The following is a 13,473-nucleotide window of genomic DNA, read 5'->3' as shown; positions in this document are numbered from 1 at the left end:
GGAGACCAGCTAGCTGCGTAGGACATATTATAGTGTACGAGCATTTGCGCAGACAAAGGTGCACTCCCTGTTCCTTCACTCTCATAACCCGATGGGACGGCAATCCGACACGATCGGAAAGAGATCAGGCGCAGGACCAACATTTACGTGCTCTCCGATGCACGGGTGAATCAATCACCAACTTCCAGACTACGGGCTGCTTTGTGAAAGCTTAAGAAAACCCACAAAGCGATTTCGGCCCGACCCGGAAATCGAACCCGAGACCTCGAGCACAGCAGCCGCGCTTGCCACCACTAGACCAACGAGGCAGAGAGGCATGCCCAAAAACGATACACTTGAAGGTATGGTTACGCACCGCATAAATTCGCGTGGCAAGTACACAAAACTGCGATGCGATGCGACTTTCGATTCTGTATATAAAGAAGTCCCGTAGACACAGCGCTAGTGTTTATGCGATAGCTCAGTTCAAAAATATATAATTCCACAATTTTCCGCGGGACTTTTTTCGTGAAATGGACTTTATATTCAATACCTAGGTACTTCTTGGCAGTCGGGTAAGAATACCACAGCTTTATTATTTTACAAAAAGTCTGTCTTGTCTACGGTTAACACTTTGGCGGGAAATGCTAGTAAATGTCACGAAGTAGCTGTCAAACAAAGTGCTAGCTTAGCTGTAAATCGCGAGATGTTGTGAACTTGTGATTGTGAACTGGTAGCTGATAAATAGGTTTCGTATTGTTTATTCGATTTAGGTGAAGATTGTCATTGAATTTACAATATCCACATATAGTACAAACGCATCATCATGAGCACTCAAGAAATGCAGGTGGGTGACATTTTGAACTATTATTTTGTTTGGTTCCTGCTGTACTCGGCGATTATGGCTCAATTTATGTTTTAATAACATCTTTCTATGTCTTAGGAAACTACAAGAGTTACCAGAAAATCTCTTAAAACTCTACAACACACTGCTTCTGATAGAGAAAACTTAGTGGGTAGACCATCAAAAAGTTTAAAACACCAACTAAGCCAAGAATCCCCCGTGTAAGTAAAGAATAAACTTTCTCATAAATACAAGTTTTGCTTAGTTGACAGATGATGTTAATACTAGATTTGATACTTTACTGCTTTGTATTTCAGTGATGTTGAGGTTAAACGAAAGAACTTGTCGACCAAGGAGACTCAAGCTAACCTCGATACGAAAATCACTGTTGACGATCTGACTAATCCTGAAGGACCATCAGAAAAGTATTGGGAACTTTTAGCTGAGAAGCGTCAGTAAGTACACAAGCCTGGCTTCAATTTACCTATGATTTTTTACTTTGTAAATCTGTCATATAATTATGTAATATCATTTAATTGTTGGTAAGTTAAATAGTTCTTATCCATGATCTTTATAATAACTAAAGTCACTTAATCATTGAAACAAATCTTTGGGTGAGTTTAAAACAGCATTCAACTAGTTACAGTGCATAGGTTCAGGACGGAGTTAAACTTAGCATATAATATTTGAAATATTCTATGTTTGAAACTTACAGAGTTGCTTTGCAAGATGCCCTGGATGAGAATGAAAAGCTCAGAAAAATTATAGAAGATCTCAAAGAAGAAAATGCTCTATTCAAGCAGATGTTGGATGAGGCTAACAGCTTTGTTGAAGTTATTAAGGCAAGTTAACTATCATCATCATCATGTCAGCCATAGAACGTCCACTGCTGAACATGGGCCTCCCCCTTAGATCTCCACAGATACCTGTTGGAGGCCTGCATCCAGCGTCTTCCGGCGACCTTTATAAGATAACTATGATGCTTTCATAATAAAACCTTTTCTAACAACCGTTTCAAAATATTTATAGTAACTGTTCATCATATCTATTTTAATACAAGACTGACGATGAGTCTTGCCCTCGTAAGTGGGCTGAGGAGTTCGATTGGCAGTCACTCCATGTAAACCACTGGTTCTCATGATGATAATTATATAACTTGTTATGTATTATTTCAGGAGGAACTAGCGAACAGCAGCAACAATGACACTGGTATTGATGTGAATGATGTCAGCACTGCTGATGAAACCACAGATGATGTTGAGTCCAAGACTGCAAATGAAGATTAAGCCAGTTTCCATAATAATTAGATGTTTTGGAAACCTAAGATAATCTATTTAAGTATTATGTGGGCTAACATCTCATACCAAATGTTTTTTCTTTTACCTCTTATTGATTAAACAAAAAAATATATAAGATATAAGTTTGTGAGTGTAACTTATATTGTGTAAAATGAACTTATATGTAATGTAAAAGTAATTATGGATAGAAAAATAAACACCATAAGACTGTTTTTATACTTTACACAATAAATGTTGCATTGTAGATGAAGATATTTTTTATGTTTTTGTCACCTAAGAATACTAACTTTTATTATTTAAGGGCTTTTTATGCATTTACTTTTCAACTCGTTTGTAATTTGTTTTGTGCAGTGTTAGTAGTTTGGTTATTTCTAATTTCTATATATTTTTTTTTGCACTCATCTAATTGCTTTGAGTTTTCTCTAATATATTTTCATTTGAAGGATCAATCTTATTCATAAGATTAGGATTTCCTTAATATATTTAGTAATGTAATTTTTTTTATCCTATTTTTGAAGAACTATTAAAGAAATAAAACTGTGAATATAAAAAAATATGATTATTTATTAGATGCATTTTATATCAGGTACATTTCTATTTATATCAAGTTATAATGCAATAAGGCACATAATCAAAAGTAAAGGTTATATCAAGTTACATTCAAAATATACAAATAAAGTTGTATCAAGAGTACTCTTTCTTCAAGAATGTTTTGAATTGCTCGTCAAACATGGTCTCATATGTCCATGGCATCAAATCTGGATACATCGCCATTTGTGCGAATAGACCAGAATTAGCATTTTGTGGTAGCACACTTCTAACTTTTTTGTTTAGGCAGCCTGTTGCATGAATATAGTTGCTCACAATAAGATTATAAATAAAGTTCACATATTTATGATCAAAATTATCAGATGTGTTGGGAATAGCTGAATTATGTGAGTTAATTTCTTTTAGGTAACCCGGTGTTAAAATGGGTATGATGATATCAGCCTGCAAAAAGAAAACAGGTAATATTAGTTTAACAAGTTTTCAAATTTAATGTTACCATGGGTATTTATTTTGCAATAACACTTACTTTTTCAAAGTATTCCCTTATAAACTTCTCAGGGTTTTGGTACAAGTCTTCTTTTTTATCATCCAAAGTTATCAATTGTACACCTGGCACATCTTCCCAATTTTTTACATATTCCTTTATGTTAAGAGCAGTGGGCAATCCATCATATGTATAAGTTAAAAAAAGAATAGGATTGTCATTTACTAGAGGTTCTTTTACAGGCTCAGGTGGAGTCAATTTTGATTGTGGTTTCTTTGGTTTTCTGTCTAGAACAATATTTTTATTTAAAGCTGGTGGTAAATCATTAGGTGGTGTCTTTAAGTTAACAATCCTTTGACCAGAACTTTCATCATAGCCACTATCATCATTTCTGTTATTGTCAAAATATCGAGCAAGTTGACAAAGTGGCTCTTCAATGGATTTCAATATATCATAACGCTTCATTTTTATGAAAGCTTCCAATATTTTGCCAATCGTTGCATCATTATTTTGTCTGTAGACCTTTAACACAATGTCAACGGGATCTTCTTGCACATAGTTCATTATGTACTGAAAACAAAGAACAACATAATGTATTCATGACAAATTTTTATGCAATGTCCCAAAAATCAAGTTCAATGAAAAAATCTTATTTTTGTAGGTATGAGACAAGAAGTTATGAGGAAAATCTTATGTACACCACTTTTGTGTACTTAACACTCAAACATTTAATGTGAACAAAATATAGGTCATTAAACAAGAATTAAATGAACTGTATTAAAAATAAATTATGATGAAAACCAATATGGTATGAAGTTGTGTTGGCCTCTGCAGTTTAAGCAGTTTAAGTTTTTCATCTAGAGTATGAGTTTAGTTTTGAATTTTGGCGATTAAGATTTTCTGTCTTCTGTATTTCATATTACTTGTCTTGGTTTTGCAATTGCAAAGAAAATAATATAAAAAACCTACCCCGAACTAATAAACATGTAATTGCAAATCTGCTTTAAACAGTAGATAATAATGATATTTTATGGTGCAACACAATTCAACAGATTGGATGACGAAGTATGATACTGCAGTGATACTCACATTTAAGTCGTCTGCTGATATATTCAGACAGTGACCTAGATCCCGCCAGCCATTTGGAGTGCCACCCACTTTTTTTAATAATGTTTTCCATAACTCGTAGCAGGCTGAACCCACTTTGGTTTTTGGGTTCCGATAGTACAGCAAATTGGTATGCAAGAATTGCGCTTTCTTGCTTAACGAATGCAATTCCTTAAGCTCCTGGTCCCTTTCCCGCTTAACCGTTTCTTCAAGAGCCAATGTATCAATACTTACCGTATCCGCATCTCCATAGTCAGTGTGAATCTCCCTGAAATTATTATATTTGGAGTTAAGATTTCTAAGAATTAAAAAAGCTGATTCTAAGAATAGATAGAGAAGCAGAAAAATAATTTAATCTCATACTTACATCATTGTTCACAAATTCACTACCTATTATTGCTAATTAAAACAATAGAATGCACATCAACACTGTTTTGTGAACGATATGGCTTGCAGAAGACGACACTTTGAATAAGGAAAAAGACCACAAAATCAAAACTACGTTTCAATGACAGTGACGGCCAATAGTAATCAGGGATGTGCGCCAGATAGACTGTTGTAAACTTTGTTCGTTCGTAACCTGTTGTAACCTTTGATAATTTTATCATTTTATTATCTGTCACTAGTACGTTCCAAAATACGGGAAAAACCACGCCACATAAGAAGTCCTTTAGGATGCGACGCTAAAGAGTCTATACAGTTAAAAATAAGTCATGCATTCACAAAAAAGATATTCACAGAAAACTCGTAAATTTTCTGTAATTATGCATTTTTTCTCAATTTTCCATGGTTCTTGTTCATTTTATATGGAACTTGCGTGAAATGGAAAATTGTAACACTGTCATTTTTCTATTTCCAGTCTGGGAGAGTTTTGGCGGGATGTTTAAGTATGAACATAAATCGTAGTTTTGATTGACTTTTTCTCGTTGGAAAAATGAATACTACCCTGTAAGTAACTCCAACTTTCATTTTATAGTAGTTGTTTTTTCGCGATTCCACCCGTACCATGGAAACTAATATTCATACTCTGTATAATAAGTATTACACCATAATATAGCTTTCCAACATTGAGATAATTTTTCAAATCAGTCCAGTAGTTTCGTAGCCTATTCATGTCAAATAAACAAGCAAATCTAACCTCTTTATAATATTTGTGTAGATGAATTAATAATTATTTGTGTTATTAGTAGGGAATCTTAACTAAAACAATGTAGTAGGCACTTTCAAACAATATATTCTCAAATAACTGTTTACAGCACAAGTTTTACAGACGTTCTAGTTGATGAAATATGCAACTCCCAACCGCTGTCCCTGTCCTCGACTATTGAAAACAGTCAGATCAATGTTGACAATAATAATACGAATTTCGTGGACGAAAGAGTGGTAGAACGTCCACCTAAAGGTACTGGGCAACGTGGACAGTTTCGGAGTATAGAAGAAATTGGTATTTTAATACAATAGTTTTATTTATTTATAGATACGTAGTCTTTTTCTTTTCCTCTGGCAATAATTCTTGGCCAGTGGTCACTTGGAAATAAAATCATTGAAGATATTTTTTTAAAGTGGGGTGGGGAAGTAACTTAGCAGTCTAAGAGAGTTTATACACCTAGGTAGTACTGGATGGTGGCGTAGATTGAAATATACCTACCAACAGTACCAACGTAATACAACGTAAAGTAGGTATTGATACTTACAATGTTTTTTTGCAGATCTGAAATACCGAGACGTGTTTTCGTACCCATATTTCAACTTAGTACAATCAAGTGTTATTGAGGACGCGTTATATTCAGGTTTATTATTATTTATTAATGCACACCTATACCCTAAAATATGAAAACTTTATGTGTTACACGTACCTTACCCATACCACGTACCCATATCACATAGATAATGGTTATTTCTTATTCAACTTCTTTCCAGTATCGTTCTTCATAGAGTGCGCTTGAGAGATCCCAACTCGTCATTCGTCATTTAGCTAGGGCTGCCATCTCGAATTTTGCCAAACCCGGACAAACATTAAAAAAACCCGGACGATTTTTCCCCGATCGAGTACAATTTTTCTAAACAAAATAATACCTAATTTGTAATCCATTTACTATTAACATATACGAGGTGCTTTCTTACATGAAAAGTGTCCGGGTTTTCCCCGGACACTTCTTGAAACCCCACCCGGACGGCCCCCGGACGGCCTCCAAACGAGGACAAATCCGGGGAATCCCGGAGGGATGGCAGCCCTAGATTTAGCACACTTAAAATAATGGCCCTCGATTGAAAAAGTCGCTCTTAAAATGTGTTTACCGAAACCTATCAAGACTCTTTTCGGTATCTGGTCACCTGGCTTACCAGAAACTGGCCGCATGTAGAACGGCTTAACTTAGTCTATCTCTGGTCACTCGACTCGTTACTCACCGCAGTCAGGAACACACTGAAAATCTATACATCCTTAGGGTTCGTTCACACAGACGGGCTTGGAAAGCATCGGCGCGCATTTTTCTTTTCACACAGACCGGAATCGGCTCCGATCGGCTGCGTGAGATGCAATCGTAGTCCAAAGGTCTACAAGACTGAGAAAAAGGACGCGATCAGAGCCGGTCGGCTCCTCTTATTATTTCACACCAAGCGCCTTCGAGCACTCTTAATGACAAAAGCAGTGCACATGCAAAAATAAATCTTACTACAAGTACTAAGTACTCGATTTTCAACGTGTTAAGAATTTGCTCTCCTCTTCGAGCCGTGTGTCTGTACGAACCCTTTCGTTACTAACCGCGGTGTCGAACTCCCTAAATTCTAACGTGTTTAAAATATTGCAATTTCAGATAAATCCATAGTAGTTTGTGCGCCGACTGGTTCAGGGAAGACGGTTATATTTGAAATGGCTGTAGTGCAGTTATTGATGGAGTTGGAGAACAAACAGTACACTGATGATTTCAAAATCATTTATAGTAAGTCTTGAACCACTTATTATAAGGTATTCAGTCCCTATTACTTCAACTATGACGAGTCGACTTCGAAAACCTGCTATGAACCTACTTGCAAGGACCTATTTTTCAAACAGTGTTCCTGTTAGAGTCGGTTAGACCAAACAAAATGTACGTTGAGTGCAAAGTTATCGCAGAGAAGACGTATGTGCGCTGAATAATTATATACGGAATTTACATTTTGGTTAGATATAGATTGGTTCATAATAGACCGGCCAGCTAATTGACCTTTGATCTTTATATCAATAAAGAATAACCTATGACGAGTGTGGGACTGTCCTAAAATGTTTAGTATCAAAGTAAGTATTGAATCAAATCGAATCCGTTTAAAACAGGGGTTAAAATCAAAACAAAGTGATGCGATGCATCGGACTATGAAATTGGAAATATGTTAGAAAGAAAGTTCTAGAAGGAGGAAACTTCGTCTCCTGCTAATCGTCATTTATAGGAGATAGATAGATGGATATTCTTTATTAGGTACACCAATTTTACATTTTTGATCTTAAACTATTAATACCTAGGCAAGTAGGTATTTCATGAAAACATTAAATTTAGGCATTTTTAGGTGCTTAACTTATAGTATGTATAAATGAATGTGGATGTAGAGAGGGAGAGGTAGACCAAAGCAAATATGGATGAATGAATAGCCTAAAGATGACGTCACAAATAAGAAAAGAGTGAGAGTTGTATGAAAAAAAAAACAATTATTATACCTGTCTCATCATCTCCCGAGCCTTTTCCCAACTATGTTGGGGTCGGCTTCCAGTCTAACCGGATGCGGCTGAGTACCAGCCTTTTACAAGGAGTGACTGCCCTATCTAACCTTCTCAATCCGGTTACCGGGGCAAGGCAACCCAATACCCCTTGGTTAGACTGGTGTCAGACTTATTAATGTGAATTATTATGCCTACTTATCTCTGATGTTTAAGTTAAAGTCAAGAATAAAGTACGGTCTAGTGACCACTAGTGAACCACTGCAAGCGCAACTGCTAAGACTGAGGTCTCATGTTCGATTCCCGGGTCGGACCGAAATCGCTTTGTGGGTTTTATAAACTTTCACAAAGCACCCCGTAGTCTGGAAGTTGGTCTTAGATTCACCCGTGCATCGGAGAGCACGTTACTGTCGTTCCTGCGCCTGATCTCTCTCCGGTCGTGTCGGATTACCGTCCCATCGGGCTATGAGAGTGAAGGCATAGTGAGTGCACTTGTGTCTGCGCAAATGCTTGTGATCTAGAATGTGTCCTGCGCAGTTGGCTGATCTCCTTATATGAGACGTAGGTATTATTAGTATAAAGTACTAGCTTCCGCCCGCGTGGTGTGGTGATAAAAAGTAGCCTGTGTGTTAATCCAGGGTATCCCTGAAATTATTAAGATCAATTGGAATTAAGATAAGTAGATTCTTAAGAATAGATAAAGAGGCAGAAAAGTAATTTAATTTCATACTTACATAATGTTCGCAAACAAAATCAACACTGTTTTAAAGAATAGTTAGCCTTGCTTCAATGAAACAAGTGAACGATAAGGGCTGCAGAAGACCCTACTACTACAACTACGACGAGCCGACTTAGAAAGTCTGCAAGGATGTTTTTTTCAAACAGTGTACCTGTTAAACCTAACAAAATGTACGTTGAATGTAAAATTATTGCAGAGAAGACGTATGGACGTCTGCGTATGGATATGTTTACAATAGACTGACAGAATTCGGTTTGTAATAGATCGGCAAACTCATTGACCTTTAATCTTTATATCAATAAAGAATACACTATGACGTGTGTGGGGCTGTCCCAATGTTAGTAAGTAACAATGTGTAAAAAACCGTGGTTAAAATCAAAACAAAACAATGCGACGCTGAAAACACGAAAAAAGTTTGGAAACTTCGTATTATGCCAGTCCTTGTCAAAAAGAGTTGGGAGAACCTCTCCCAACTCTTTTTTCATGAAAACATTAAATATAGGTGTAGGTGTACATATATATACACTTTAGGTGCTTACATTATGTATGAATGATGGATCAAAAGATGGATGAATTGTCTTAATATGACGTCACAAATAAGGAGGTTGTTGTATGAGGAGTCACAGTGATTAACTATAGCATAGATACGACAGACTTATTTAAAGAACACTTAAAAAATACCAAATATTATGTCTCTGAAGGCTAGAGTCTGCACAATTGTATGTCGCTACAAGATAAATAAAATGCTTGGCTATGTTTCTGTCACACATGTCATGAAACTAGAACAGGCGCTTATGAGTAAAAGAGCACAGAGAGAAGGTGTTGTTGTGTAGGGGGATTACCCCAAAATTTTGTGATATGCCTAGCTATGTATGCAAGTTGGTACAGCTGAACTAATTGGGACCAACATGAATCGATAAATATAGATTTATTAAAAAAACACGAGTAGATGGACACGCGCGCGGATTTGTGCTCTCAATCTAGATTGGGGACCACATCAACTTTTACAACTGCATTTACTATTTTTCTGAGACACCCAGTTCAACTCTTTAGCAAAATGCAAGTTTAATGAGAATTATATCAATTTTTAGTGGCACCAGTAAAAGCGTTATGTACAGAAAGACTGACGGAATGGTATTCAAAGTTCACGAAACTTGGTCTTTTATGCATCGAAGTAACAGGGGACACTGATGTGGACTTCACTCAGTTGAAGCCATACAAGTTAGTTTATTTTTCTATCATTTTACTTTCTTCTATATTTATAAAGTACTTACTATTCTTTTTCTCATGGCAATTTGGCGCCTACGTTAAAGCTTTGCATGCAATGAGGATTGATCTTAACGTGTTGCTTCTTTAAATATCTAGGAACAAGTAAAAATAAATGTATTATATAGAATCATTATTTTTCTTTTTACTTTATCTCCAAAGTTTAAGCTTCAATGTTGACTGGAAGAAAGATTGGACTAGCTTGATGTTTTACTTTCTCATCGATTTTTAATTGCAATGCCTACTTTTATATTCGCTCTCTAGGGTTATAATAACGACTCCAGAGAAATGGGACATGTTGACACGCCGGTGGCGCGACCACCGAGGTCTGGTGGAAGTCATCAAGTTGTTCCTTATCGATGAGGTGCATATACTCAATGATGAGACTAGAGGACCTGTCCTGGAAGCTGTGGTCAGCAGGATGAAGACTATTGAAGTGAGTAGCAAAGTTATCATAGACAGATTAGTTTTTAATTCGTTACAGAATATAAAAAAAATGTATATGATATCCTAAACGGTGTAACCTATTTACATTAATAATTAACAGATTGCAATATCGTGATTGGATTTATTTTTTTCGTAATTAAATTGCGTTTCCGGCCTTTTTGTAAAAAAAAAACTTAGGTCAACTAACCTCTCAGAGTAGGTTCCAGGGTAGGTTTCAGGTAGGGATTACCTACCATATATCACGTATTTAAAATATTGTATATATAGTGTGTACATTGTATAAAATAAATGCGTGTATTTAAAATATGTTTTTGTCATCATATTTGTGAAACACAATTTCTCACTACAGTTTCACCATCAATTCTATCCTTTGCGTGCCCGCAGAATTCAGCCCAATCGGCCCACCGTATAGAACAACTGCAGAAAGAGATGCAAGGTCAGACCGTTTCTTACAAGTCGGCTCCGAGGATCAGGTTCGTAGCTGTCTCAGCTACTGTCAGTAATCCCGAAGACGTTGCAAACTGGCTGGGAACTAGTGATAAACCTGCTGTGTTTTATAAGTAAGTTTGGGCTTATCCATCTTTTATAAGAATGGCAATGTGATTTCTCCGTTGCATTTTCGTCAAACATGTACTTTAATCACTGATAGATTAGCGAATGCTTAATTTATTCACTTCATAAATTGATAAATAACTAAAACTATATTTTCGAAGTGTTTTGAGATTATTTTAATGGATATATTATTATTTTATTTTGATGGATACATCCCATGTTGCAAACATTTCTAACAGTAGTGGGTACCAAATAATTCCTGCTAAAATAATCAATTTTTTATACGGAGGCTACTTGTTGTGACTACGGACCTTTGTCTCTTTGTTTGAGTAAACTCCTTGGTTCTCCTATCTTCCCAAAACACGTTCTATATAAAGTCCTATGTATTTAGGTTTGGCGATGAATGTCGTCCCGTGAAACTAAAACGCATAGTCGAAGGGTACCCGTGTTCTGAAGGCACCAGCATATTCAAGTTTGACATTATCCTCAACTACAAGCTGTGGCCGGTTATTCAAAAATACCATTCTGGGAAGCCTACTTTGGTACTTTTTTTTTCCTTTCGTATTATTTAGGTTAATATATAAAAAGCTTTTAACTTTTATGTACATTAAGTATAGTTTTTTTTTTATTCTTATCAAATATATGGTACAAAATACTGGGTTTTGCCAAAACAATAGCTATGGGATCTTCATAAATATCCTTTACCCTGTGGCCCTTTCATTAAACAAGAAAAAACACTCGCATTGTCATTTGGAATTACCTCAGTAAATTTCAAGACAGAAACAGTGTGCTTTAATAATAGTCTCTTACGATGGCCACACATTCGTAATGAAACTAATTCCCTTATTTATGAAAATGCGACGTAATTCACGAAAACGTAATTATGTATGAAGAACTAACATTTCGTCATAATGAGTCGTTTCCTGCAGATATTCTGCAACACTCGCAAGAGCGTTATATTGACGGCAGAAACTTTGTCTCGGGAGCTCACAATTAGCTTCAATGCGGAACAAAAAGCGAAGTTAACTGCGTTAGCTTCTACTATTAAAAATAAGAAATTGCAGGTAAGTTGATTAGGGTTTTCAGCTTTTGTTAAGGGACTTATTTCGTTAAAGCCACTTTCAAGAAATAATGCAAGCTAAATACCACTTGATATTCAGAAACTAGTAATACCTTCAAACATGTTTGGCAGATAGGACCTCTGCAGGGTGTAGAACAGGTAGTACGAAAATCCATACCTAGGTTTGCAATTTGTACCAAATTCTCGTGTGTCCCACGATCGAAGTCTATTTGGCACAACAATTTCCATTTTTTAATCAAGGTCAAAAAAATATTTCTTTCTTCTTTGTTTCTGTTCAGTAAATACAGTGCAAATGTCCTCTCTATCTTCTAGGCTTTGGTAATGAGCGGCGTAGGCTGTCACCATGCCGGCCTGTTGTATGAGGAAAGGCAGAACATCGAGCTCGCCTTCAGGAATAGAGATTTGCCCATATTGATCACCACCACTACATTGGGTAAGTCTATTTTCTCGAGATGTGAGAAACTTGAGCAAACATCGTCATCATCTACTTAAGCCTTTCCATACTATATTGGGATTGGCTTCCAGTCTAACAGTATTCAGCAGTCATCCCTAGTAAAACTCGAACAAACATTTGCGTGCAATATCGCCAAGAAAAGAACTTTGATGATTATTATCAGTGAGCTCATGTTGTTATGATACCTACTCTGGATAAGCAGTGGTTAGCGTTTTGAGCTTATTACCTGCCTTACGCTCATTAGCCACCTGTGAAGCCTTTGTTTCAAATACAACTTTAATAATCTGATGTTCAAGGTACACCTAATTTAATAGTTCGTCGGACTTAGTTGGTTATCTTCACCTTGAACTTATGAACTGATTATCGAAACTGATATCTTGTACAAATTATTATAATGATGCTGCAGTAAAATGTGCTTCCGTGCGCACTAACTACGTAAATGCATTTATATATACTTGATGAGCGTGACCTTATATTTTTATATTCCAGCAATGGGTGTCAATTTACCTGCACACCTTGTGATCGTGAAAAATACACATCAATATGTTAATGGCGCATATCAGGTAAGTGCAGTTCTGAAATGTTCTTACATTGTTTAAACCGCCTTGTGTAAAATTTGTGTATATGCCTTAATTTGATGAAGGGCTTCTTACAACTCCTTCGTAATATTTAACTATTGTCAAAAACCTTATGTCTGGATATTCTTGAGCTATTTCATATTTCCTTTTCCATCTTTCCTTCATGTGGTAAAGTATGTTCTCTCAGGAATACAGCATAAGCACAGTACTGCAGATGGTGGGACGCGCAGGAAGGCCGCAGTTCGACACTGAAGCCACAGCGGTTATCATGACCCGACTGGTGGACAAGGTTCGTGTATTTTGCTCCTTTTTAGGGTAATTTTACAATTGAAAGTGGTTAAGGAAGTTTCTAGATCATGTCCTTATGGGAGCAAATTCTTAGGCTTGATTACCTACTTAAGAAA

At 36.3% G+C, this 13,473-nt stretch overlaps 3 protein-coding genes across 3 annotated transcripts in view; 2 read left to right on the top strand and 1 right to left on the bottom strand.

The window, feature by feature from the left end:
• The first annotated feature begins 629 nt into the window (after positions 1 to 629).
• On the top strand, positions 630 to 2,675 carry LOC124637636 (geminin). Its single transcript, XM_047174245.1, has 5 exons — positions 630 to 826; positions 923 to 1,044; positions 1,141 to 1,278; positions 1,539 to 1,665; positions 1,999 to 2,675. Exons 1-5 carry the CDS (start codon positions 806 to 808, stop codon positions 2,107 to 2,109), a joined length of 519 nt encoding a protein of 172 aa, XP_047030201.1. The 5' UTR covers positions 630 to 805; the 3' UTR covers positions 2,110 to 2,675.
• Positions 2,668 to 4,828, bottom strand: LOC124637634. Its single transcript, XM_047174244.1, has 4 exons — positions 4,629 to 4,828; positions 4,244 to 4,529; positions 3,197 to 3,724; positions 2,668 to 3,111 (listed from the first exon to the last, which is right to left on the bottom strand). The coding sequence occupies exons 1-4, from the start codon at positions 4,631 to 4,633 to the stop codon at positions 2,806 to 2,808; spliced, it is 1,125 nt and encodes a 374-aa protein (XP_047030200.1). The 5' UTR covers positions 4,634 to 4,828; the 3' UTR covers positions 2,668 to 2,805.
• A 367-nt stretch (positions 4,829 to 5,195) lies between these two features.
• LOC124637507 (probable ATP-dependent DNA helicase HFM1) overlaps positions 5,196 to 13,473 on the top strand; it is a 36,605-nt gene continuing 28,327 nt past the window's right edge. Inside the window, exons 1-12 of the mRNA XM_047174021.1 lie at positions 5,196 to 5,209; positions 5,518 to 5,705; positions 5,971 to 6,051; positions 7,078 to 7,203; positions 9,783 to 9,912; positions 10,222 to 10,393; positions 10,789 to 10,964; positions 11,348 to 11,498; positions 11,886 to 12,020; positions 12,350 to 12,470; positions 12,981 to 13,054; positions 13,257 to 13,358. Of these exons, the coding sequence (XP_047029977.1) occupies positions 5,196 to 5,209; positions 5,518 to 5,705; positions 5,971 to 6,051; positions 7,078 to 7,203; positions 9,783 to 9,912; positions 10,222 to 10,393; positions 10,789 to 10,964; positions 11,348 to 11,498; positions 11,886 to 12,020; positions 12,350 to 12,470; positions 12,981 to 13,054; positions 13,257 to 13,358 (1,470 nt within the window). The remainder of the gene's footprint in view (positions 5,210 to 5,517; positions 5,706 to 5,970; positions 6,052 to 7,077; positions 7,204 to 9,782; positions 9,913 to 10,221; positions 10,394 to 10,788; positions 10,965 to 11,347; positions 11,499 to 11,885; positions 12,021 to 12,349; positions 12,471 to 12,980; positions 13,055 to 13,256; positions 13,359 to 13,473) is intronic.

This window comes from Helicoverpa zea, chromosome 16 (genome assembly GCF_022581195.2).
Source record: "Helicoverpa zea isolate HzStark_Cry1AcR chromosome 16, ilHelZeax1.1, whole genome shotgun sequence".
NCBI lineage: Eukaryota > Metazoa > Arthropoda > Insecta > Lepidoptera > Noctuidae > Helicoverpa > Helicoverpa zea.
This window is presented reverse-complemented; position numbering and strand designations above follow the sequence as displayed.